Source organism: Rhamphochromis sp. 'chilingali' (assembly GCF_963969265.1).
Source record: "Rhamphochromis sp. 'chilingali' genome assembly, chromosome: 12".
Classification (NCBI taxonomy): Eukaryota; Metazoa; Chordata; class Actinopteri; order Cichliformes; family Cichlidae; genus Rhamphochromis; species Rhamphochromis sp. 'chilingali'.
This window is the reverse complement of record NC_137939.1, coordinates 30,547,714-30,573,350: the sequence shown is the minus strand read 5'-3', so window position 1 is coordinate 30,573,350 and position 25,637 is coordinate 30,547,714. Positions and strand designations below refer to the sequence as shown.

At 40.9% G+C, this 25,637-nt stretch overlaps 1 protein-coding gene across 2 annotated transcripts in view; it reads left to right on the top strand.

Annotated features, from left to right (window-relative positions):
• The window catches only part of magi3a (membrane associated guanylate kinase, WW and PDZ domain containing 3a), a 107,794-nt gene that overhangs the window by 79,059 nt on the left and 3,098 nt on the right, over positions 1-25,637 (top strand). For both annotated transcript variants that reach the window (XM_080899979.1, XM_080899980.1), the window contains exons 4-20: positions 3,123-3,329; positions 5,625-5,787; positions 6,651-6,730; positions 7,436-7,493; positions 9,304-9,410; positions 13,401-13,610; positions 15,102-15,722; positions 17,521-17,552; positions 18,254-18,518; positions 19,238-19,332; positions 19,561-19,753; positions 20,879-21,094; positions 21,623-21,808; positions 21,935-22,028; positions 23,645-23,723; positions 23,936-24,073; positions 24,235-24,373. In XM_080899979.1, the coding sequence (XP_080756105.1) occupies positions 3,123-3,329; positions 5,625-5,787; positions 6,651-6,730; positions 7,436-7,493; positions 9,304-9,410; positions 13,401-13,610; positions 15,102-15,722; positions 17,521-17,552; positions 18,254-18,518; positions 19,238-19,332; positions 19,561-19,753; positions 20,879-21,094; positions 21,623-21,808; positions 21,935-22,028; positions 23,645-23,723; positions 23,936-24,073; positions 24,235-24,373 (2,883 nt within the window). The remainder of the gene's footprint in view (positions 1-3,122; positions 3,330-5,624; positions 5,788-6,650; positions 6,731-7,435; positions 7,494-9,303; positions 9,411-13,400; positions 13,611-15,101; positions 15,723-17,520; positions 17,553-18,253; positions 18,519-19,237; positions 19,333-19,560; positions 19,754-20,878; positions 21,095-21,622; positions 21,809-21,934; positions 22,029-23,644; positions 23,724-23,935; positions 24,074-24,234; positions 24,374-25,637) is intronic.

Below are 25,637 nucleotides of genomic sequence, written 5' to 3'. Positions count from 1 at the left end.
AATCAAAGATAAATAGAGTATTCAGAGCCACTGGATATCACACAACACCAACACCTCAGATGAAAGCAGAAAGGCACTGAACACATTTATTTACAAGGAGAAAAACTATGTATATGCAGAGAAAAAGATCCAGTCATCCTTGTAAAATGCAGCGAATGCCTGTGAAATGCTGCAGAAAGCTCACCTGCTGCTGGTGCTGCTTCTCCCTGCCACTTTCTCTTTTTAGGTTAGATGCAGTTAATGATTTTTTTTTACCTTCTTATAGATGTTTTATATTGATGTCACAGTTAAGAAATATTTATTGCACTTAATCATTTAGTGGTCTTCAAGTCAAATCTTTCTCTTCGCTTCACTTTCTGCCACACTGAAATGAACACACATACAGCAAAGCTAAGGAGGCGTGTGCACGATGAAACGGAGAGCAGAGCTCGCCAAACCTCTGAATCAAAAAATGCTTTTAAAATATATCAATTTAAAAGGTTTTTCAAACAAATACTGCACCATTTTATACACATACAAACCCAGCTGTGTTACTAGAATGAGTTGAGGTATAAAGAAGTGAAAAGAGATGCACTTTGACTTCATACTGTTACATTGTTTCATTTCACTTGTTCTGTGGACACTAATAATTTTAAATGGGTAAATTATTAATAGTTGTATCGTATTGTATTGTATTGAACTGATGGTACCTGGTGCATCCTACCACAATTTGAGAGAGAAAGACTCCTGAGCATCTCTTCGCTCCCACGTCTCTACACAGAACAGCTGAACCGACACAGTTCTGCCTTTCCATCAATTTGGCTCAGATATGCAACAGTAAATACAGCCTTTATTGTTCGTCTTTACTCTTGCTGTTATAATTTGCAGTTGTGCTTTTTGTGTATAGATAATCAATTGATCTTTTATTCTTTAGTTGTTTTTTTCACAGATATCTTTATTATTGATCTGTTAGAATCAGGAATTAGGATCTGTTTGACCTATCTGTTTGTAATAATGAAATATATTTGTTATTGTGGGGCTTGTCGTTAAAATAATAAAACATATATATTCTCTATAGAGTCATCACATAAAAAGGAAGACACAGATCACAGAACAGAATTAGATATATTATAATTATACATAGTACATAGTAGACAGCAGATGCCTGGGGATCTTGCAAAGTCACAGGATATAAATGTTAAATGATATTAGCGGTGCATTAGCAAGTTCTTAATGAGCTGGACTCTACAGTTTTTAAACTACAGTTTAAAAAAACATCTAGCCTGCAGTCTTTTCAGTTCACTTTGGGAGCTTATGGTTTTGTATCTGTGTGCTGGACGGAGGTAGTGATTCTAAACAAAAGCTGCTTTTCAGGTTGTGACTCATTAGTACACAGTAATTACAACGCAATCAATTTCAGTGTGCTTCCTTATTTTGGCCATCGTCTCTCCGCTCTTTGCACTGGGGTACTTAGAGAAGCTATGGGAACCTTTGTGTGAGCTTCAGAAACTGGAACGAAGAGAGCAAATTACCACTTCTAATTTACCTCCTCCAATTTTTATTCCACGATTAAGCTTGCTATTAATTACAAACCTAGTAACCAATTGATTCTGATAATAATGCTCTCTAATTTAAATGTGCATTAATCTATTTACCTGACTCAGTTATGATGAATTTCTCATCTCATCTCTAGGATGATTTTGTTTTTGTTTATTTAGTGTATCATAATTATAGCTGATTAAAAATGGTGTTTGGATGGTAACTCTTAATAACCTTATACTTTGCAGTCAGTGTAATAACGCATTTCAGTGTAAGGTACATTAATCTGAATGCTCTTTGTTTTCCTTTTAAGATGGCAAGCGATAATTTGATAAGGCTTTGAATATTTATTTATTATAAACGAGAGACATTAAACAATAGAAAGGATGATTGTTCCTCAATGTGGAACTTAATTCTATTTCCACCATATCTCTGTCAGTGAGAAAGTGGTCCTTCCCTTGTCTCTCTCCTCCCCGCAGACTCCTTGGTCACAGTGTCTTTCCACTCTCCGATGTGCCGTTTAACTGTTCAAAAACAACGCTCGGCTACTCAAACAAAGCACGGCACACTGCAATCCCACACAAAAATATGAGGACAATCAATACTTCCACCATACTTTCACAACTATTTTCTCACATCTTTTGGCCTCAATTGTTTTTCACAAAGAAAGAAGGTGGCGAGTAGTAAGTGGGTCACCCCGTTTTTTTTTGTAGTTGAGAAAAGACAAAGGCTTGCTCTGTGGTGTAAGACCGTTAACTGCCTTAGGCTCCAACATGACAGCAAAGGGAAGCTGATGGACTTAAAGGGACAATCAAGTGCCCGAGAACCTTGGCATAAGCGCTGTGGCCACAATTGCCTGTGAGTGAAATAGTAAATATAACATTATGTTTTTTAACACATAAACAAAATGAGTGAATCAAAACTTTTTTTCTTTGGCCACTTCAAAGATTAGAAGCCAGCAAATGATCTGTTGTTACAGTAATAGTCAGTGGTCCTGATTGAGCATATGGTATTGTGGGTCAGTACTGATTGTGATATTGGCATCTAGGAGAAAGGCTACAGACTTTTTCATAACCTGGAGATTTTCACAACATTTGAGGGTTACAACAGCAAATCCTTGGTCTCATTTTGTTCCAGAGTACAGGTCTGCCAGATAAAATTTGTAGGTAAAAAAAAAAAGCAGTAATCTTTCACACTTTAAGTGATACAGTCTCTTTTTGGTCTGCTGCGAGCACAATGGTTTTGTGTGTACTTCTATCTCCTCTTTTCGCAGTACACTATAAAGCCAGAAAGAAACTCTTTTCATACCATAGTAAACATTTCTGGCTGTCTGTGTGTATTTTGGTAAAATTGAAGTGTCTACATTTAAATATGAGATCTTCAAAGCAGAGGCTGCCTAGCAATTTCTAAGTCTGCTCTAAGGGTAAGGGTAAGAAACAGATTACAGGTTAGCTGAGAGGAAGGGTTGTATGTGAATATGTGTATAGATAAGTGGTTGGGGTTAGGGTTATATGATGAAATTAATCAAGAAAGCTTGCACATATTTTTTTTAAATGTATTAAAGAATATATTTCATTGTCACTCTCGCCCTCTCTTCTTCCCAGGCAACTATTATGGGACCCCTAAGCCCCCTGCGGAGCCGAGCCCTGTACAGCCAGACCTGGTGGACCAGGTTCTGTTTGATGAGGAATTTGACACGGAGGTCCAAAGAAAACGCACAACCTCTGTCAGTAAGATGGACAGAAAGGACAGCGCTGCTCCAGAGGAGGAAGAGGAAGAAGAGAGGCCTCCTTTGGTCAACGGACTGACCGGTGAGGGACACCGCTGTTTTTAATTTTTTCGTGGCTTTCACAAGTGTTAGTTAGTATTCTCTGCTAGCTGTATTACAGCTCCCTTCATTACTGGCTTTCTACACATTTAAACCCCAGCACTTTTTTGTTTGCTTGATTTATTTATTTTTCCAGCAGTTCATTATATTGTTCTCAGAATGCAAAACAGCAGGACCTTTTTACTTTTCTCCTTATCATTCTTCTCTCCAAATAAACATTCTCAGGATTAGCTGCTCTGCATGCAAGGTCGGCACTAAATCACAGCACTGCAAAGTCAAAATGTAGCCAAAGTCTGTCTGAGATCAATAGAAGCAATCCCTCGGGTAGAAAGATAGTTTGTGCTCGTTTCATTCGCATACACGGATGCCACTGCATGGCTCAGCTAAGAGCTAATAGTGAGGATGAAATTGTAGCAGTAGTGAAAGTCATTACCTCAAGACACTCTTTTATTTTAAACACTACAAAAAGTAGAGTCGTGTGTTGCATATGCAAATTGAAAAATGTATCTCGAGTGGCAACAGCAGCAAATGCTAAATTAAGAAAGGTTTCTTTTCTTCTCAATTCTGAGTGCTTGCAACATGTTTTTAAAAATGAAGACGAAAAAAAAAAGATCTGAAAAATAAATTGTGCGTAGCCGTAGTTCAGGCAGGCAGCAAAGTCAAGCTTGGCTGCAACCCTGCACCTACAACCCCACTGTGTCAGTGCCGGCCCACATGACCTGATGTCTCGGTTGACACGCTTCTATTCTATTTAACAAACAAATATCATACCCCTCCTCTTCCTTTCATGCTTTGTCTATATGCTCATGGGCATGGACCTTATGTGTAGAAGGACACATTAGGTCCCAGAGATATAATACACGGATTCGAATTCTAAAATAAATAAATACATTTTCTTTTAAAAAGATCAGTTATTGTATTAGGTTGAATTTCTATATTTCAAAGTAAGAAATTGTCAGAGATATGCATTGTCATCTCTGGATGGCAGTGTAGACCTCAACCAAGAGAAGATACTAATTATAGACAAATATCACTATTAATTAATAATAATAACAATAATAATGGATTGCATTTATATAGCACTTTTCTAGGCACCCAAAGCACTTTGCAATTCCACTATTCATTCACACACTGGTGGAGGCAAACCACAGTTGTAGCCATAGCTGCCCTGGGGCAGACTGACAGAAGCGAGGCTGCCATATCGCGCCATCGGCCCCTTTGGCCAACACCAGTAGGCGGTACGGTGCAGTGTCTTGCCCAACGACATAATGGCCAGGATGGACAGAGCTGGGGATCAAACCAGCAACCTTCCGGTTACAAGACGGGCTTCCCAACCCCCTGAACCACGTCAGTTGTCTCACTGAAAATACATGAATTCTTCATATGGTTTTAGAGTGCCCACTTAAAGAGGTAGCAGCTGGCATATTTCTGGGCCTTGAATGTAGTTAAGTACTGATTGTACATTTCTTTCATGTAATTTCGGGGTTTTTAGCAATCTTGCCTGCACAAATTTGTAACAGCTCTTCTGTTTATATTTCTTTGAAAGGGCTGAAAGCAGCTGTACCCTAGAGCAAGTGTCTGTGTGTAGTCGTTTATTCAGACTTTATAAATGCAGAAACATCTTTCTGGTTCTATCATGAAAAAGGGCCCTGGTTTCAGTACAAAGAGCTCTTGACTTCTTCCAGTCAACAGTTGTCACTATTTTTCCCCTGCCATTCCTTTATTCCAGCCAAACAGAGTGAGCATTCAATGCCACGACAAAGCTAGGTCACACACAGCCAGATGAAACCTGCAGATAAGAGCCTCACCCAGACAGGCACACATACACATCAAGATTAGGCAAATACCCTCACGCACAAGCAACACTATGATGCTAATAGAGTTGCGATGTAGCGCTCCCGGCTGGGCTGAAGCATTGGTCAACTCTGCTCTTGCCTGGGAGGCAGTTCTCAGTACATCACTACTGACATGCAAATCCTATGGCAATTGCTGCTCTTCCGTCCTCTTTGCGTGTACTCTCTCTGTCTCTCTCGCTCGCTCTCTCTACCCCTTACACTCCTGTGGATGTAACAGTCCGGCTAGTGTACAGAGGAAGAGCAGCTCGAGCAGCAGCAGCAGCAGCAGTAGGGAGAAATGCAAGGAGCCCAGAGGAGCTCCAATGGCGCCACATTCTCACGTCCTGTCTCCTTCTCCTTCTATCATCTCCCACACCACTACTCCCAACCCATTCCTATTTCTGTCTCCATGCCCATGTCCCTCTCCCCATGCCTGGCCACAGAGCACAAGGACAAAGCAGAGTGGAGGAAGACAGTGCCCAGCTACAACCAGTCAGCCGGGGCCATGGACTTGCGTATATGGAACACAGAGGATGAAAGTCAGGAGCCCTTGCCTAAAAACTGGGAGATGGCCTACACAGAAACCGGCATGGTCTATTTCATCGAGTAAGTAGCCTTTCTACTGTGACTTCCCTGTCTTGTTTTTGTCCTATTACACTCCCATTACATCACCATTGTTCTAATCCCATTGCTTGTAGTCCCAGTTTCTTCTTCATCTCTTTGTTTCTGCCTTGTTAACCCAGTATGTTTAGAGTTCTGACTTTTTCTGCTTCCTATTCAGTGCAACTCTCTGTACTGAATTACCAGCAGGTGCTGAACATGGAAGTTGTCTGTAGACTCAGCCATTGCAGTGGAGTTGAGTCTCAATAAAGTTTTTCCTTTTATTTCCCCTGCGTTTGATGTTGGTTTTGTTGGCTGCCGCTAAAAGCAGCAGGCCCGCATTGTTTACCTGGCCCGTTAGTGTGGCAAACAGTCAATGCTGAGCCACTGAGAGAGCCAAGTAAAGCTGCCTGCTGCTAAATCAATAGCTCATTCTGCCAGTGAGAGAAACAACAGGGTAAATGGAGCTCGCCACCCCTGACCTGCTGTCTTAGTTCTGCTCTTTATGATCTCTGCAACTGCTCACTCTTTTATCTTTCTGTGTCATCCCTTTCCATCTTTCTGTAATCTGTGACTTTTTTTTTCTTTTCATCTCCCTTATGCCTCAAACGGTCCTCTGAGCTTTGTTAAAACTGTACTAATATTTTTAAAAGGTTATTTAATAAAGTATTTGATCCCAAAAGATTAAATACTAGTCATAATCCTGTTTTGGGAGAGCTCTGTTCGTTTGCTAGAGATGGAAAAACACTCCCCGGGTGAAGTGGCTCCCAAGAGATCTAAGCGCTAATTGCTCAACTCTAATGGCATCTTAAGTATTTGAAAAATAATTTAAACTGTGCTTAAAGCCCTGTATCTTTTTCATATTACAGTCATAACAGCAAGACCACCACCTGGCTGGACCCACGTCTTGCCAAGAAAGCCAAGCCACCTGAGAAATGCGACGAAGGAGGTGAGGCAATAGGAGCTAGCTCTGTGATAAGTAACAATCGCGCAGGCACTTACAGCCATCGAGTCCGCTCACATGCTACCTACACTTTTCCCAAGTCCTTGTTGTATTGAAGGGTTTGTGTGTATGAACTGCATCCCTGCCTCTCTGAAGGGGGCGCTGGCTAACAGACGGATACTGAACAGCTGAGCGCTCCTGGTCACAGTCATGCTGGTGACACAGCACAAACCCCCAGTCCTCAGTCCGCCCGTCTCCTCCTAATGGTTTCGTGGACACATGCAGAGAGCTCATCAGTGCAGCATCTCTCAAAAGGCAATTTTCTATGGCTCCTCTTGCGTAAAGATCTCCTCTGCGCTGCGTGTGTTTGTCACACAGCAGCAGAAACCCGAGATGCTGAACACATACACACCACTGGAAAGAAGGGCTGTTATTTTTTCCTGGGAGGCTTTCTAACAACACACGGTGTCCCCCCCTCCCCTCCCGCCCGTCTTCCCCTTCCTCCTCCATAGTGTGTATCAAGTCTTAAACACATAGTGACAAATAAAAGAAGGCCTCCTGTTCTGTAGGTGTAGCTAAGCATGCTGTGATGGTGCCAGTCAAAACACCACACTTCATTGAGTGTGTCCAATTGTCCATGTAGTGCCTCAGCAGTATCTTAAGTGATTTGAGTCAGCCTTTTCCCTGTCTGTTTTTTTCCCTTTCATCCAGAGTTGCCCTATGGCTGGGAGAAGATTGAGGATCCACAATTTGGCACATACTACGTAGAGTAAGTAAAATTCTCTCTTCCTTTTATACCTGGAGATCCATAGAAATCTACACCTGTTGATAAGCATGCATGGTGATATTGAGTCTCTTAGTCTCTTTCCTGAAGAGACATCATTCTCGACCTTTATAGGTTTTCTGAAGCTGTTTCTGCATATTTGACTTCTCTAAAATGCCCATTTAGAATGGTTTCTATTTCAAGATATTTTTGTATATTCTGCAACATAAAGCCATATCACTTAATACCAAGCATATACATGTTGAGCTGCTGGATCTCAGGGGAACCTGTGGGACACGTGATAATAGTACATTATGCAATTGTGCAAACAGTAGTTTCCCACAATTCTGCTGAAAGCACCCTTGTGGGAACTAACAAGTGAGCTACAGCTTTGTCTGTGTATCTGAAAAAGAAAATACAGTGGAGACAACAGACAATGAAGATTTAGAGGTCCCTGAGATGGAAACGAGGGTGAGATTCAATTCTGATCGAGAGTGTAAACAAGAGCACAGTGTTTCATTTTAGTGCCATTACTGTGAACAAAGAGGAAGAGACCCGCAGGCAGGGGGGAAATATACGCGCCTGTTTATGCAAGAGGGTCATTGAGAGGCTCTCTCTCGCTCTCCCTTCTGTCTCTGTGTTTTTTTTGTCTGGCAAATTTTATTGTGAATGAACGACCAAATGCAACGACGTGACGCAAAGTCTCACTGTGTCTACAAAACATGAGGCGTGGCAATCAAGGATTGAGAAAGTGAGACAGAGCAAAAGAGGAAATGACAGAAATGAAGGAAATAGAATGTTTATCTCTTCAGACATAATGGCGAGGGTATCTCTGTGCATGAGTCATACGCAGTAAGAGTGCAGAGTACCCATGCACACACACACACACACGCGCGCACACACACGTATACAGTCAGTGTCTCAGCATGTGGCTGATTCACTGTGCAGCATCAATGCATTTTCTCTTCCTAAGGTGCTGTAATGGTGATTTACAACTGTTAAAGCTTATTATGCAGATGAGCTACCTCTCTCCATTACCATCTAACCGTGGAAGGACATTTCCCTTGGTAACAGGAAATGTTTAAGCACACAGGTGTGACTGCAAATCATTAATTGTTTTTAGATTAAGTTTCATGTTAAGTCCCCCAAGTATAGCTGCTGATCCTGGATTGGCAAAGCCTGGTTATATTAGGAAACTTCTGGAACGATACCACCTCAGTGCCTGTAATGTGAAAAAGGGCACATTTTTATTTCTGTCATTTTGCTGTTCATTAAGTCTTTTTATTCTCGCATTATGAGGCATTGAGCAGATGTTTATCCCAGCTATACAATATGGGCCCATAGCATGAAAGATTGCTACTGATTTCCTCCATGTAAATTCTCTCAGAATTCATTGGGCATGACAGTTAATTTATTTTTAATTAATGAGGTTTAGATATTCTCTCAAACCATTTAAATGTGCAGCAGTTCTGGCAAAGACAGGTTAAAGATTTTCGTAATGTATTTAGAACAGCTCACATATTATAAAGACAGCCTGTCTGCCTAGCACATGTTATGTCACAAACAGCCCTCGTATTCAAATCGCAGGTTTGCATGGCAGGCAAAGAACAGTATCTGCTCTTTGGACAAGCACTATTCAGCGATACCAAACGGTGAACCATCAGTTGGCAGCTCGGACTGTCAACTGACATGAGAAACTCAGTAATAGATCAACAGTATGCAATCGAAACAAAAAAACATTTATATTTTCAATGCACATTCTAGCTTTATCTAACATTCTGATTTTTGCTCATTTAATATTATATTCCCTGTACAGCCACATCAACCAGAAGACCCAGTTTGAAAATCCAGTAATGGAAGCTAAGAGAAAACCAAGTGTGGACACGCCCATTGCAGCACCTCCACAAGCTGCTACGCCCTCAGGTAACTGCACCTACAACGCTCGAGCCGCAGGCATATTAAAGTGGTTCATACACAAGGAAGGCTTGAGAACAAATTGTCAAATTTTGTCCGTTTTGTACAGAAAACTGTCAGTGTGGAGGAAAATGGGTACTTTCTTTGAAAATCCAGTCATTAGAAGTTGAAGTTTCAGCAACATTTGTAATGAAGAACAACTTTACTGCTTGACCACTGCATTTCAGCCTGTAGCCTTCATCAAGATCAACATTAAAATCCAGTCATTACCATTACTAAACACACGCTTGAAGAGTTTTATAGTAGACACATAGGTCTAAATTGCATTCTGAGATTTGAATTAGCAAAAGTTGCATTTACCTCAAAACTCAGGTCTTGTCTTTGTCGGTATTATAATACTTTAAATGTATCCAGTTATTTTGGGGATTAATTACAACCAACGTGCTTCTATAAAAGCTTTAGTCAAACATGTCCAATTTGGGCTCATGACAAATGTCTAAATCAGCCCTAAGATCAAAATTTGTTAGTTGAATCCAGAAATGGCTAAAATAGATTTTGACCCCTAAATATTGGCAAAAATGGCCCAATTGGGGGTAGGTGCTAATTTTCTGATGGTCACACTCCCCAAACTCGTCACCCTGGGTTGATTAAATTGGACTCATATGAATTCAAATTGTTGACAAATTTACAATAAAATACATGTTAGTAGGTGCTAAACATATGCAGTCATGTCTGAAAAGGGCAGCATATTCTTTCCCAATGCCCTGTTGAAGACATTGTGATCTGCAGAATTTCCACCACTGAAATACATTTAACCTTTGCATGTCCTTCATTGGTGCCCTAGCTTGTTCAGAAACTAAACAAGTGTGATGTCCATAGAGAGATGAACTAATATGTGATTATTTAACGTTTCATATAACGGCTTCCTTATCTAGACTTGATGAAATATTATGTAATGAAGCAGCCAGATGAAAAGCCAATGTTGAAATTTAAATTTGCGTGTATAAGTAATGGACATACATATAAAAGTTTTTACTACTCAACTATTTCAGTTGTCAGATTTGGATTCAGCTTTCATGTCAGATTCCATATGAAGAAGCAAGAAAACCTCTAAAAAGTTATTGACCTGATGGCTGTCTTACAGGAAATTCAATCATGAATCTTTAATTAAACAAAATGTTTTGTACTAGTGTGTCTTTGACTTATGGTAGTGGCGCTACAATCGATAGCTCAGGCAGTGGTAGTTTAACTCAGTAACTTCTCCACAGGGCGATTTTCCTTCATAAGATGCAATGCAGTCGACAGTATTATTAAGATGTCAGCTTTATAGTTCTAGCTTTTTGTTCAGCAAAGATATTTATATAGATTTGTGCATATATATATATATATATATATATTATCAAAATACTGGGACACTTTTCATCTCTTTCATGTTAAGAAGTCTGTCTGGAAGATGTTCTAACAGTTGACAGGCTTCTGATAAACAGCCCATAGCCTCTGAAGCAATGATATTCAATTTGAATAATGGAACAGTGCTTCACTGGGCGGCAGAATTCATTTTGACAAGTAGATATGATATAGGGCGGGTTCTGAGGTCTCTTTGAAATCCTTTTGCCACAGTCACTCATGGTAGTTGAAAGCCCTCTTTAGAACAGAGGGAGGGAGTTAAATAAGAGAGACAGAGAAGGAGAGAGAGGTGACTGCCGTTGAAAGTGACTTACGATCATAAATTGCATTTCCACTGGGTCATCTACTCATCATTTACCACCTGTGGGGAATGCTCCTGCTTGATGATCTAATCACCCTCTTCTCAGTAAATATAAAGGTCTGAGAGACAGAAGACTAGGTTGTTGTAAAATGTGCAAGAATTATAATGCTCTTCTGCGTGTGAACACAAAAGGCATGGCCTCATTTGTATTCAAACTAGCCTCTGTATTTCAGACACCCTTTGGACACAACTGTCTGCCTCAGTCGGTTGCACGCAGACCCCACCTTCCACAGCTGAGCCTTTCTGCAGTTTGTGGATGATATTGCTGCGTACCGCCGCCTCCAGCTTCGACTGCCTCCCCTGTGCTTGTTCTCCAAATTCCCACCCTTGTTAATGAGAATTAATGGCTAGTGGTCTTGTGCAAGTGTATGGACGTGCGTGAGGTGGCTTCTAAACACTGTTTTGACAAGGCTGGCTAACCTGACCTCCCAGACAATGCCGCAGAGCACAAGAGCAAAGCGCCGCCCTATGTTCAGCCATAATTATCATGCTGAGAATCCTGTCAGACATTTCATATAATCGCTTCACCCTAAGGAAACTTGACTGTCCCTTTGTGGCCTACAGCTTAATCAAGACCATGTAAACATGGCTTTGGTGTGTAGCTCCCTTTTCATCCCACTTGTGATTGTCTCTCTCCACTACTGTTATGCCAGTATTGCCTTCGAGGTGATTGTGCGAGAAAGACTGTTTCAGTATGTCGGAGCTATCTGACAGGGATTAGTTCCATCATAAATCATACTTATTACACACTTGTGCTCCAAGTTGTTCAGGAGAATTTCATGTTTTTGTACCTGCTTGCAAATCCTTGCTCAACATAGACTGACATTTGTTAGAATATCCCTTGTACTTGTCCGGCACTGACGCAGCAGTGTCATCTAAGTCATACTTGGCATAATCTTTTTTGTCTTTTCAGAGCGGTCACGTTCCTCTGCCAATTGCCATGCAATTATGCAAATCACAATCCCATGACACATTGAGAGTGGTGTAGGAGACAGGGGAAGGGGGGACTTCTATCTGTGCTCTCCCTAATGAGATTGATGTCCCAGCATCTATCAGTGTGGGAACTGCCAGAGTAGAAGCCCAGCACGCAGGGACAGAGCACATAACTCACAATCTCATAGGCACACACCACAGAGAAGGGCAAGCTCGGATTTAGTTAAAATTTCTCTCTTTCTGTCAAGGCTAACTCTATTTCTTGCTGTCTCTTTCTGTCTCATCACTCTTATCTTGCTCTCTTTTGCACAAATGCACACCTACACACACACACGCGCGCGCACACACTGTCTAATATAATTCTGTTCCTGTCTTCTATAAAAGCGCCCCATTTACACATCCTGCAGGCAACACAAAGGAAATTTGCAATGAAAAGTTTACCTGGAAAATGTCAGGTGCGTTTCAGGATGGATTTATCACTGCAGTGAAAAGAATTGGTTGTTTGCGGGGAGACTTGGGCAAACTTTAGGCATTTTGCAATAACTAGGTGTTTATTGGCTTTGTAAACAGAGCAGTGGTTTTGCAAGTTGTGTGTCTCTGTTTGTGTGTGCGCGTGTGATTTGTTGGAGTTTGCGCTCAAACTGTGAGTTCTTAGTGTTCATGTAATTACTAGCAGTAAGTGATGTGCTGTCAGACATGTTGTCACTGTGCGAGTATTGTTATGATGGTGACAGATGGCAATTTATGAGCAAGCGTTTCAGTGTCTCTTCCTATACTGGGCTCATTTTCGCATACACGTACAATTCCGTCTCACAAACTTTTGAACTACAGAGGCTTGCTGCATTCATGTGTAACTGACGCCACTGTGACTTCATTTACAGTTTAAAAGATGAAAAGACATCCAATTACTTTTAAACTGAAACTGTTTCCAGCAGGTAAACAGAAGCAATTAAGTGAATTTTGACACTTTTTTGCCTTCTGCAGAACACCAGGCAAAATTTTAAATGAACTAATCACATTGGAATCTGTTTATTTTGATGTGTTTAAACTAATATTCTTTAGAAATCAGGCCTTTTCCCAGCTGAAATGTAAATATGTTAGTTTTCAGTTGTTCATTTAGCCACTTCTGAAGCTTTTGCTGTCTGTACATGTGTTCTGTCCGAACATTTTTGTGTGTGGAATTGAAAGCATGGTGTAAAGAATGTGTTCACACCCCAAACATTTAGTGCAATAATTTTACTGAGCGTACTTGTGATATTAGATCATTAATGATTACCTTCTGTCTACGTCTCCTTTAGGTTCCACAGCAGAGGAGCCTGGCAGGGGAATGTGGGGGTTTACTCGAGATCCAACTCAGTTGCAGGGCAACATACTTAAGACAGCACTTAGAAAAAGCCCCCAGGGCTTTGGATTCACCATTATTGGCGGAGACCGACCTGACGAGTTCCTCCAGGTCAAAAACGTCCTGCCAGATGGGCCTGCAGCACATGACAAGAAGATTGCCTCAGGTAACATTCCCCACAGACATAATGTTTTTTAAGTATCTGGTTCGCATGCTGTTTTAACAGTTGGAGACCACCCTGCTGTAATTTGTTTCCATGATGCAAGGTAATACAATTGTTTAAAAGCAAAGTCAACAAAATCCAGTGTCACATTCACGTGTACACGGGTAACTGTGCATGGCATTTATCTTTATTCACGCAGTAACACTTAAGCTGGGCATTAGCATACATTCTGTACATAATACAGCTTAATGTGCCCTTTGTGTACACACAAATAAACACATTCGGAGGCAAAAAACCGAACAGGCACTTCACTCTGAATATCACATTGCTTGATCAAGCAAAGACAAATGTTTATAGGCAGTGTTCAGTGGAGCAGCTCGAAAAATAGAGAAGTCATCAATAAACCCGTGTGTAGTTTATAGTAGAGGCTCACATTTTATACGCACTCGTATATTAAAAATGTAATTAGCCTGCATTCAGGCAGCGTGGCTGCAGGTTGACATGTGTGCTTATGTAAAAACAGGGGATGTATATGAGTCTGCCATGTAGTGTGTTTTGCAAGTGGCACAGTAAGTTCTTTATTGTTGCATGTTCTAGTTCTGTGATCACATGCATGGTGACTGTATTAATTTGAAGTATGTTACTGTGTAATGCCTTAAGATTCACATTACCGTAGTATTGATTGCCGAGCCATTGCGACTGCTGAGAATCAACTTAAGAGTGGAGCAAAGAGAATAATTATTTTCAGTGTTTCATTTCCCTTGAGAAGGAGGGTAATTGACTATAACAAAAGATGAATGTAATTAATTTCATTGGGTTTTAATTGCAAGCAGTAGACTGTAACATCTTCAAGTAGGTTTTTTTTTTTCATTTCTGAGTATTGGCCTACGGCATTTATTTATGCTAAAGGTTGAGTGTTTGAACTTTGTGAGAAAATATATTTCGCTTAGCTTTTTGAATATGTAGCTGTTGAACTAATCGTATGAGCGACATGTAGTTGGTCTGAACAAGCAACAAACTGGAATATGAAGCTCACTCACGAGAGTGAAAACGTAGCCTTTGTTTTTTCTTTGGTAAAGTATCGATTGTGTGGGTGGGCAATCCACCTCTGGGCATCTAGCCACCTAGCTAGTCAGCAATTCAGCTGCTTATCCAGACCTATATCTGGGGCAGGCCAGGGGTGATTAGAGTCTATCCTTTACAGTACATGGAGATAAAAGGAGGAAAAAGAAAACACGTCAATGACCTCGTTTTATTTTTCTCTCTCGCACACTCCCTCCTCCCCCGTTAACATGTTTGAATTTTTTAAGATATAGGAGTCTACTTATGTAATCCAATTGCATAATTGCGCTTATCCCCATGTCTTTTTATTGGTGTATTGTTGTAATAGTACTTTTCAAAATTTCCTTTGGCATGGTGATGAATACAGAAATTTAAATTTTGTCCAATTTTTTTCATGTCACAAATGTGTAAAAGCTTTTTGTTCTTCTTTAGGTGACGTAATTGTGGACATTAATGGGACATGCGTGCTGGGAAAGACTCATGCTGATGTCGTGCAGATGTTCCAGTCTATCCCAGTCAATCAGTATGTGGACATGGTCCTGTGTCGGGGCTACCCTCTGCCAGAGGACACCAGCAATAGTGAGGAGGCATCGAGCAACCTCAGTGCCTCTAAGGACACTTCTCCTTCCCCTTCGACACCACAAGACCTCAATTATGCTGTCAACGATGGAGCAACCCTTTCTCGGCAGACTGCGTCAGTGCCACCTATGACCAACGGAGGACGCCACCACCATCCTCATTCCCATCAACACCACCACCTTCCACATGCCCTTAATCAAGAAGGGCCTGACCCTACTCTATTACAGCCGGAGCTGGTGAGTGTGCCCTTGGTGAAAGGCCCGGGAGGTTTTGGCTTTGCTATAGCGGATTGCCCCCTGGGACAAAAGGTAAAGATGATCCTGGACGCCCAGTGGTGCCGCGGCTTGTTGAAGGGTGATGTTATCAAGGAGATCAACAGACAGAATGTCCAAACTTTGAGCCACTCGCAGGTGGTCGACATCCTCAAAGACCTGCCTGTGGGCAGTGAGGTCAACGTGCTGGTGCTTAGAGGAGGTGAGTCAGCAATGATGAAAGTTCACTTTGCTGCTATTGTACTATTGTACATTTCTGCTGCAGGTAAGCCTGCAACACTGACATTATAGAAGGATATCACAGGTGGTGAGTTTACAGTACGTATGTTGTGACATCGCTGATGTCTATATTAATCTGCTGTTTAGACAAAATACAGGCGTTAGTGCTATTTAGACCCACGTTTCTGAAGTTACTTTAATCCTCACTCACCTTTACGCCACCTGTTCTATTTCTTTACTTTCTTTTGGCCAAAAGAAAACACAGAGCGTAACAGTCTGGTGAACAGTCTGCTTCCATTTGTAAATAATTTCCTGCGAGAAAGTGAGACATTGTCAAAGATATTTCAACTGTAGAAGAGGTGAGATTTAATGTAATGCACAATGTTTTAATTTAAAAATAACAGCACGCATTGTGGTGTTCAGTAGGTGTTGCTTGAATACACAGACTCTCCCAATGTTAAATAAAGTAATTTCACGCTCTGGTCTACACCAGCTCTGCATCATCCACCATGCACTTTCCCAAACAGGGAGGAAGTCATGCTTAGTCACATGATGAGCTATGCTAGGAAGGTGCAAATAGATGGCAGTTTTGGTGATTCACTTGCTGCCTGGAGAGAAAGTGAGAGGGGAGGTAGGAGTGATGGAGCACAGTGAATAATGATTGCCCTACTTCTTACTTCTTACTTTCACAGATTTGAAGGGCTTGTTCCTTTATGCCTTTACTGCAGTGCAGTAGCCTAGATTCAAGAGATCAGTGTTGCACCCACATATCAGATGTGCACAGCTGGGGTCTACGTTGAGCTCCAGGGGGTTGTAGTTTGTGTGTATGCTGCTGTGCCAGCCTGATATGCATTTTTTAATTGCAGTGCATATGGAGGATTTGTGTGTTAATGTTTAAAAAAAAGCAGATCATAGCTTTCCAGGACTAAAAGGAGTAGTGCCGCAGGGCTTCCCTCAGGTCACCCATGGACTGGGATTAGGGTAGGCTTTACTCCCAGCCGGGGGCTAGAACTACCTTCTAATGACAGCAGAGCAGTGAGAAATGAAACAGGAAATTATTTGGCCTTGCTCCCTATACTGGATTTAAATCTGGAAATGAGACAAAGTGCCCTTCCCCATGGGTTGTGTTCTGAACTCAGTATCTGAGATATGATATGATCAGAGATTGTGAAAATGGAGATATTGCCAGTGAATTTTTACATAATATTGGAAATGGGGGGGGGGGACTAAATGTTTTTTTATTAAATCGATGCCAGTAATTGTCTTTGTGATAAATTGATTTGATGAAAATTCAAATTTGAAAAGCTTCAGTGTTTATGCTGCTCTAGTAATGTAGCTAACAGCTGGCAGGTTTAAACCACAGAAATGCATGTTTTCCCATGGCTTAAGGTCATCTGTCTCTCATCCCATAAACCGTTCATGCAACTGGAGTCTACTGCCCCCTACTGGTTTACTTACACTCTGGTTCACATTCTGCTCTGTGACCATGACCATGTCAGAGAGAACAAAAACAAAAGCTAAATCTGAAACCTATGAGCAAGTTCACCGTGTGAGTCGGTGGAGAAGAAGGTGCAGATTCTGTATAAGAACCGAGAGAGGGTTTAGTCTTGACATTCAACCACTTCAGGCCAAAAGTTCAAATCTGTAGTAGAGTGAAGAAAATGCAAAATGCAACTCGTCCTTAAATAATTTAATCTGATGTAAGCAGATGTTGGCAGATGTTTGCTGTTGTGTTGTTAAGGACGTCACTTTAATTCCCACTTCTGTCTCTCTGCTCACAGGTCAGACGTCTCCAGTGAAGTCACTGAAACCAGTAAGTTTTCTGTCAGTTCAAATCCATTTTGTATGATGAAAAAAATAGACTCTGCTGCTAAAACTGCTGATGAATTATTAAACCAGAAAACTTTTGTCTTGGTTACCCGCAAGCCCCAGCGTGTAAACGTGTGCGTGCTGTAGTAGCTGCTGTTAGAAGCATCATTCAGGGAGCCCACATTAGCCAGGCTGTTATTTCTGGAACTGCATGTGGGTAAATATGCTGGCTTCTGGCAAACGGCAACTTAGCATCCCTCTGTGTATGGGTGTTTAAGATGATATGCCATGTTCAACAGCTTGTTCCTCTGCTACTCCTCCATGATGCACTCTTAAAATAGAGAGTGTTGGGGCACCGACAGGCTTACTCATACTGTTTTATTTGTTCAATGCATAATTATTTAGATCTGTATGGATGTACTATTTTATTTTCTTTCATTTTATGCCGGTGGAGTAGTTTGTCACTCTGGACAAGCTTTAATGATTTTTTTCCCTCCATTAGCTACCTTCCTACTTTAGACATAAATCATTGCTATAGTATAGAATACCTTTTATTAAATAACCTGCAGACATAATACAATGATGCTGAACACATTGGCAAAAAATATATGTAATATATAATCCATTAGTTTAATGGATGATTGCCTTATAATGAGCTCGTGCTTTACCATCTTGTATATCACATTGCTTGTCTCTATGTTGCAGTGCACAGGTCCCATGTCTCACGGAGTAGCCCAGCCTACTTCACACCAGGCACCTCATTCGGTGCCCCAACAAATGGTCCATCCGTTCCCTCAGCCCACGATGCAGCAGCAGAGGCAGGAGATGATCAGCAGCACAGAGACCCTAAGTCAGCCTGAGGCATCCCCCAATGCATCAACGTTCTCCTCCAGCACCCTGCGCTCAGCTTCACCCAAACCAGATGCATCTGAGCTCTACCTCAAGTCCAAGGCCATTCTAGACAGCAAGCGTAAGTACAAGAGTACTTATACTTACACAGTTTACAGTAGTAAACTTTACTACAGATGCAAAGATTTATTTAATTCATTCATGTTTTTTAACGTATTTTTTGGATTAGTGAAATTAACAAGTTACCGGTGTCAATGCTGATTCAAATTGCTACTTTGTGTTTCATTATTACACAAAGAAATCAAATCCTCAGATGTGCAATTCTAAAACCAGCTTACAGTCTTTTGCAAATGCTAACACACTTGTTACTGAATTTCGGGGACACAGAAGCCAAATACGACACAAAAAGACGCAAACGTCTTACTCCTATGTCACAACGAAATACTGCAATCAAAATAATACAGTCAAAACATTTTTGAATCAAATCTGTGCACATGCACCACATGAATTACTTATAGACCACAAACACAGACAAAAAGATTCTGCCACCTCCTGTTAGCGTCTGACAACATCATCTCATTAACATCGCTAGCAGTGTCATCTCTGGCTCGGCAAGAGGGAAAATATTGCTCTAGAGTTTCCAAAAACAGCTGACCTAGTTTAGATTGCTTAATCTCAGATTGCCTTGTGGTCAGCATGCGTTTTTCTTATGTATAGGTGTGTTGTTGCCCATGTCAAGTATCTAGGTGTTTTCCTGATGGTCATGAGAGATTTCATTCTTGCAGTTAATGAATATTTTTCATCAGTTTTTACCAATTATATTTTCTTTTCTCTGTGCAGCTCCCAATACAAAGGACCTGGATGTATTCATCAAAAGGAATCAGGAATCAGGCTTTGGCTTTAGAGTCCTTGGGGGCGAGGGACCAGATCAGCCAGTAAGTCGGAGGCCAGCATCCATTTAAAAGTACTGTTGGAGACCCTCAGTCATAAGAGCAGCAGACTGACACCAAATTGAAGCTGAATTCTGTTGATTTAATATTAACTGAAAGTTTCTTTTCCCATCTCTGGGAATGGTATTATGAAAATACCAGCCAGTCTGTGTCATGAATCTCCCTCAGATCGGTATATTTAGCTATGTCTCTTACACCATCTTACTTCCGCAGGTATATATTGGTGCCATTGTGCCACTCGGTGCAGCTGAGAAGGACGGGCGCTTGCGGGCAGGGGATGAGCTACTTTGTATAGATGGCGTGCCAGTCAAGGGCAAATCCCACAAACAAGTGCTGGAGCTGATGACCAATGCTGCTCGTAATGGCCAAGTCATGCTTACAGTCCGCAGGAAACTAGCATACACAGGTTGGTCTGCTTCTGAATAATCAGCTCCGCATTCCTCTGAGGGCACAGAAAGCGTGGCTTCTTGCTCACTCCTTTGGCTTATATAGGTATGCTAGAGGAGAACCTTTGAGGGAAAGCTTTGATCTGGATTTTTTTCCCATTAATCCTTTAAATTCGTTGTGGTAGATTTTCTCTGACTGAAATGAAGTTTGTCAAAAATGGACTTTTTAAGATGCTACTCTATGCTGTAATTTTCCTGAAAGGAAAAAGATGGAATTTTAAGGACGGTTAATTTATTTTAATCATGGGAGGTGAATTCCAGGTTTCATCTTGAATCAAAATGGGCATAAAGTGGAAACAAGAAAAGAAGATTATTTGCTCTCTGTTTATCTGTCAAGGATGATTGCAGTTGTGTGAAAAGCACTGAAGATTAGATCAGCTGGTAGAGTTAAATCTCAAAGGATGGAAAAAATGCTGACTCTTCTTTCTTTTTTCTTTTTTTCTTTTTTTTTAACTGCACATACCCTGCTGCATCCTGGCTGGTTTACCCCACCGATAGCCATTCCATGAATAGAACAAGCACTTTTTGAAATTACTACAGATTTGATGTATCACAACAACAGCTTGATCACATTGCAAAAAATTAAGCATCAATCATGTGAGGGTTTATGCTTTCAAAGCAGGGGGCTTAGAAAGCGATTCACTGATGCTGGCTTGCAAAACAGAGACTCAGCAAAACAAACATACAATGAAGAGAGATGGAGGTTGCTTAGCTTGTCTTATGAATAACAAATTGGAAAGGCCTTTTATCTCAACTGTAGAGCTGACGGTCTTTCATTTAATGTGGGTAAGACATGCTGCAGAAAGGCTTCTTTGATAAAGCCCCTGCTTCTGCATTATTTACAGAAGGATCTCTGCAAGAGCAAATCAGAAAGATTTTGTCAAGTAATTGTTATTGGTTTAAATTTATGTTAACTAAATCAGACTGCTCATACTTAACGTGTGTTGGTAGAATCATTCTGAAATGTTAATATATTGCATCTTTTTTAATCAGTCCTAGAAATGAAGTCCAAATTTGCTACAATGCTAAGCATTTGTGTTTTAATATTTTTGTACCGTTTTTTTGTTTTTGTTTTTTTTTTAAAGATGGTGGAGGAGAAGATGACAACAACCAGCAGCCCCAGCAGGTTGCATCTGCTTTGGTCAACAGCTCTCCCAAGATGCCTCGTACTGAAGCACCAAGCATCATCCAGCCTGCTCAGCCTACCCGTCCTGAGCGCTTTGATGTTACTCTGCAGCGCAAAGACAACGAAGGCTTTGGCTTTGTCATCCTCACGTCAAAGAACAAGCCCCCACCTGGAGGTTAGAAATAAATAAAATCAATAAATCCTTAAAAATGAAATCCTATATTGTGTTTTTACTTTTTGGAACAACAAAATCTTTTAAACATCAAACACATTTCCAGCAAAATCTGTTACTTATTGACATTTAGTTATGCTAGTGGAGAACATGTAGGGAGGGAAGCGTTAAAGTCATTTTTGAAAGGATTGTCCTGAAATAATCGCAAACAATAAATTCCCTTTTCAGATAAGAAATGCTATTTTCATACTGTTAATATTCAAATACTTCCAAAGCTGATGGCACAAATTGTTAATCTTAGCTATTCTCTGTAAAGAGCTTATTGGGTATGTGCTCAACTAAGACTGAGTGTAACATAAGTCATAAACTGATATGTTAGCATGTGCGTAATGCTTTTACATGATGTGCAGGACATCACATAAAGGCATTATGTGTTCTTACTTAAAATTTGGTCTCTAAATGTTGGGCTCATAGAGTTGCATAAACATCCCACACTGCAGACTGTCATTTCTCTGATTTGCTCTCTTCCAGTTATACCTCACAAAATTGGTCGTATTATTGAAGGCAGCCCTACAGACCGTATAGGTCAAATGAAGGTGGGAGACCGTATTTCTGCTGTCAACGGCCGCTCCATCATGGAGCTTTCACACAACGATATTGTTCAACTCATCAAGGATGCTGGAAACATTGTCACTCTTACTGTTGTGCCTGAAGATGGTGAGTTGACACAGACCAAGTCACAGTGTTGCTGCGCTGTTCTTTTGTCATTGTTTGCTTTGTTTTTTAACTGCATTTTCCGGGAATAAGATCATGAGGAATCTTGGCACACTTTTACTTTTACAGACAGCGCTCCTCCGTCTGGAACAAATTCAGCCAAGCAGAGCCCTTCGGCACAACACAGAGCTGTAGGCCAACAGCCTCCCAGCTACCAAGACAGGTAAACGATTATACACGCATACTCCCACACAAGCTTGAGCATCCACACAGGCTTGCCAGTATTCCCCTTTGAAATACTAAGTCCACTGGAGACAATCTAATACAGGTTCTGCCACTTGAACCATAAATTAGCCCCAATCCTCTCAAAGCGCCTTCGGTTTTGTGCTGCAATGTGGCCCATTACTATCTCTTGTGCCTCACACACTCCTCGTTATCCAAAAAGACAGAAAATCCCCCTATGGTCACCCTTTGGATGGTGAAGCAAAGGAAAAGAGACAGATTAATAGGGAGTCTTGCTTCCCCTTTGATCTTTCTTTTTAAACAAGGCCACCTGTGTCAGACTTTTTAATCCCACTGCCACAGAAATTTGCCACCATCATTTCTTGCCCACGTCCGCTCACTGTCCATCAGCATGCATTCATATTCTCCACATTTAGCCCCCTGTCCAGTCCTCAGCCTCTTCCTCTCCGCTTAATCACCAACATGCCTTGGGTCACACTAGGCTCAGATATGAGCTGAAACTCTCAGCTTGGTGGCATAAAGTGTGCAAACTCTTCTGAAAGCTAGAGCTGGTAAGAATTCCTACGCTCTTTATATAGTGCGTCAGCACAGCGAAGTTCTCACAAAGGCATTGTAATGAGCTCTGCGAAGCATTAAAGTATGCCCCCTTATCTATCACTGAAATGTAAAAGCAACATGGTTCTTTGAAGAATTTACATTTCTCTGTGTGTTGCATAATGACGCCAACAAAAAGAGGCTCATGCTGCTGTAATGAAGGAGGAGTAATGTGTGGATCTCACACTGGACACAGCAGAGAGGGAACAGAATTAGACTCCTTTTCTCCTTTTTTGTTTTTGCTCTCTGATTCTATATTTAAAATGGGATATGCATAAAAACATTGTTACTAATATTACATTTGAATAAGCTGGTGGTACAGGCATGTATGTACGAGAGCACCGAACACATGCATTTTATGGGTTTTCATTAGAATTCGATTTTTGAGGCCAATGTTGATATTTTAGTGTGTCCGTGTATATGTGTGTGTGATTTTTAGTGATTTAGAATCCTGATATTCTGATATATTTTCGATCGATTCTTTTTTCCTTTCAGACACTTGAGGCATAAACAGATTCCCCTGATATTTGTTACGTTATTTATTTACTCGTTTATGCTCTGCCCAGTTTGCTTGGATCAGTTGTGTTTGTGGCATTTCAAGCATGTTGGTTGCCAGAGTGCCCTCTGATAGACTTGCGATGTCAACACTCATACGATGGTTAAAGGGTGTTTCTTCTTTTCTTTTTAGTATTCATTTATTGGCCTTTATAAATGCCAGTGGATTAGCAAACAGCTAATACTCGTCTAGTTTACCTGGGTTATACAAAGGGCTGTGTTTCCCTCACCTTTAAACTGCCACCATAGTTGCTTCTTATTATTTTTGGTAGGAATATTGCGCATAACATATCACAGTCTACCTCGTCAGAATAACTGTTTACTGACTCAAATTTTCATAATAAACGACGTCTATTTCATGTCTTTGAAATATTGTTTTCTAAATATAGTAAATATTTAGTGTCATATTATAGTAAATTACACTGTAATGCATCTTCTCTGGGGTAGGAATGGTGACTCCGAGGCTAAGAATCATCTTTCACCAAGAGATGGGACAGGAACTCTCATTCCATCGGGCCCTAAGCAGGTGAGGCCATTGATGTTTATATTTCCCCAGTTGTAGTATTTTATGGTTGTAATCTTGTCATTCTGCCCTGGTGTCAATTGATCCCCAGAAACTCTTGATCGTGATATATATCAACCAAGTAATAGATTTTCCAGATTCATTTCCACCTCAGGAATGATTTTGCATCAATTGCTTCAGTCTTAAAAGCTCACAATCTTTCTTGTGAACAACAGGGCTGCTTTGTGGTGGAGCTGGAACGCAGCCAGAGGGGCTTCGGCTTCAGCCTGAGAGGAGGGAAAGAGTATAACATGGGGCTGTTCATTCTTCGACTGGCCGAGGAGGGACCCGCTCTTAAAGATGGCAGGATACATGTATGTTTTCTTTCTCCACTTTATTGAAGTGCAATAGTTCCTAATCAAAGCTTTGAGTTTCTCACAGAGCACTGTACCTCGGGCAAAATGAGACATCCTGCCCCTAGCAGTGGAAAAGTTAATGTTAATAGATTTTTTTTTCTTTTATTATTATTTGTCAGGTTGGAGATCAAATAGTGGAGATCAATGGCGAGGCCACACAGGGCATTACACACACTCGGGCAATTGAGCTGATCCAAGCAGGAGGCAATAAAGTTCATCTACTTCTCCGACCTGGCCAGGGCTTGGTCCCGGATCACAGTGAGTTATTGCAGAGCACTGCGTGCATGTTGTCGCCGCTGCATATAGATCTACTTAATAGCTTATTAGTCATACATATAGAGAAGCTTTTGTATGGATATGCTAGATAGCAGGGTGCCGAGTTTCCTTTTTCTCATGCATGTGTTGCAAGCTTTCTTGACTTTTCTCTCTTCTCATTCTGTTTTACTACTGCTATTTGGATCTGCCTTTTGTGCTCTTTATCTGCCTTGCTTTCTCTGTTTTCTGCTCTAGCACGGCTGTCTATTTCTACTTTTATCTCTTCCTTCTATAGGTCTGAACTCTTCTTCCACCCTGTGCTTCTACATGAAACCAGAGCATCACTAAAGGCCTCACTGCTTTTCTTGGTCTGTCCCTAATAACATTGGTAATCCTTGTACTCCACCTACTTTTGTCTTAGAACTCTCCTTTCAGAGTGATTTAACTCCCAAATTAAAGTGTTATTCTCTATCCACTATGTCATCCCCCATGATCAGCCTGAATAGATCAGTTCGTTGTAGCTCAGTAATAACCTAATGTATTACAGTATAACCAGACTATCTAGAGGGCTGAACTAAAGCAGTGAGTCCTAGAAGAACAAACAGGCCTGCAGGAGCATTGGAAGGCTTCTGAGCCCCACAGGTTATTTTTTAAGGGTATTACAAAACAAGATGCCACTGAACACTCACTGCGTCCTTAGTTTGAGTGAAGATGGATGCCTGGAGAGAAGTTCTTAACCAGATATTGATCAGTGAGTGGAAAAGTAGTAAAAGGATCTGTGTTTATTCACTGGCATCAATCTTTCAATCCAAAGACCAAATTATTTGAATGAGTTGTTGCTCTTAGAAATCCAAAAGCTCATTTCAGCACCTCTAAGTCCATCACGCTCACTTTTCTCTCTCTGTTTTTTTCTGCTGCATATATCTGCTCTCAACTACAGCTGTGCAGTTCTTATCAGCTCTGGGGAAAATTGAAACGTCAGTGCTGAGTGAACTCTAGCACCTTTTCATTGATAGCTACGTTGTCAGCTGATACACATCTCAAACAAGGCAAATATATTAGAGGGGGCTATTACAAAGGACTATTACAGAAAGTGTGGTAGACGGAAAAAATCTTTTTTCCAAAAACTGAGCATATCGCGCTTCTATTGTATGACTTATTTAATCATCTTTAATCTTTGTTGAATGTGCAAAGAATATCTCGTTATGATTTTTTTTTTTAGCTTCTGCAGTTTCTTTGCTTTCACATAGCAGTTTTTTTGCTTAGC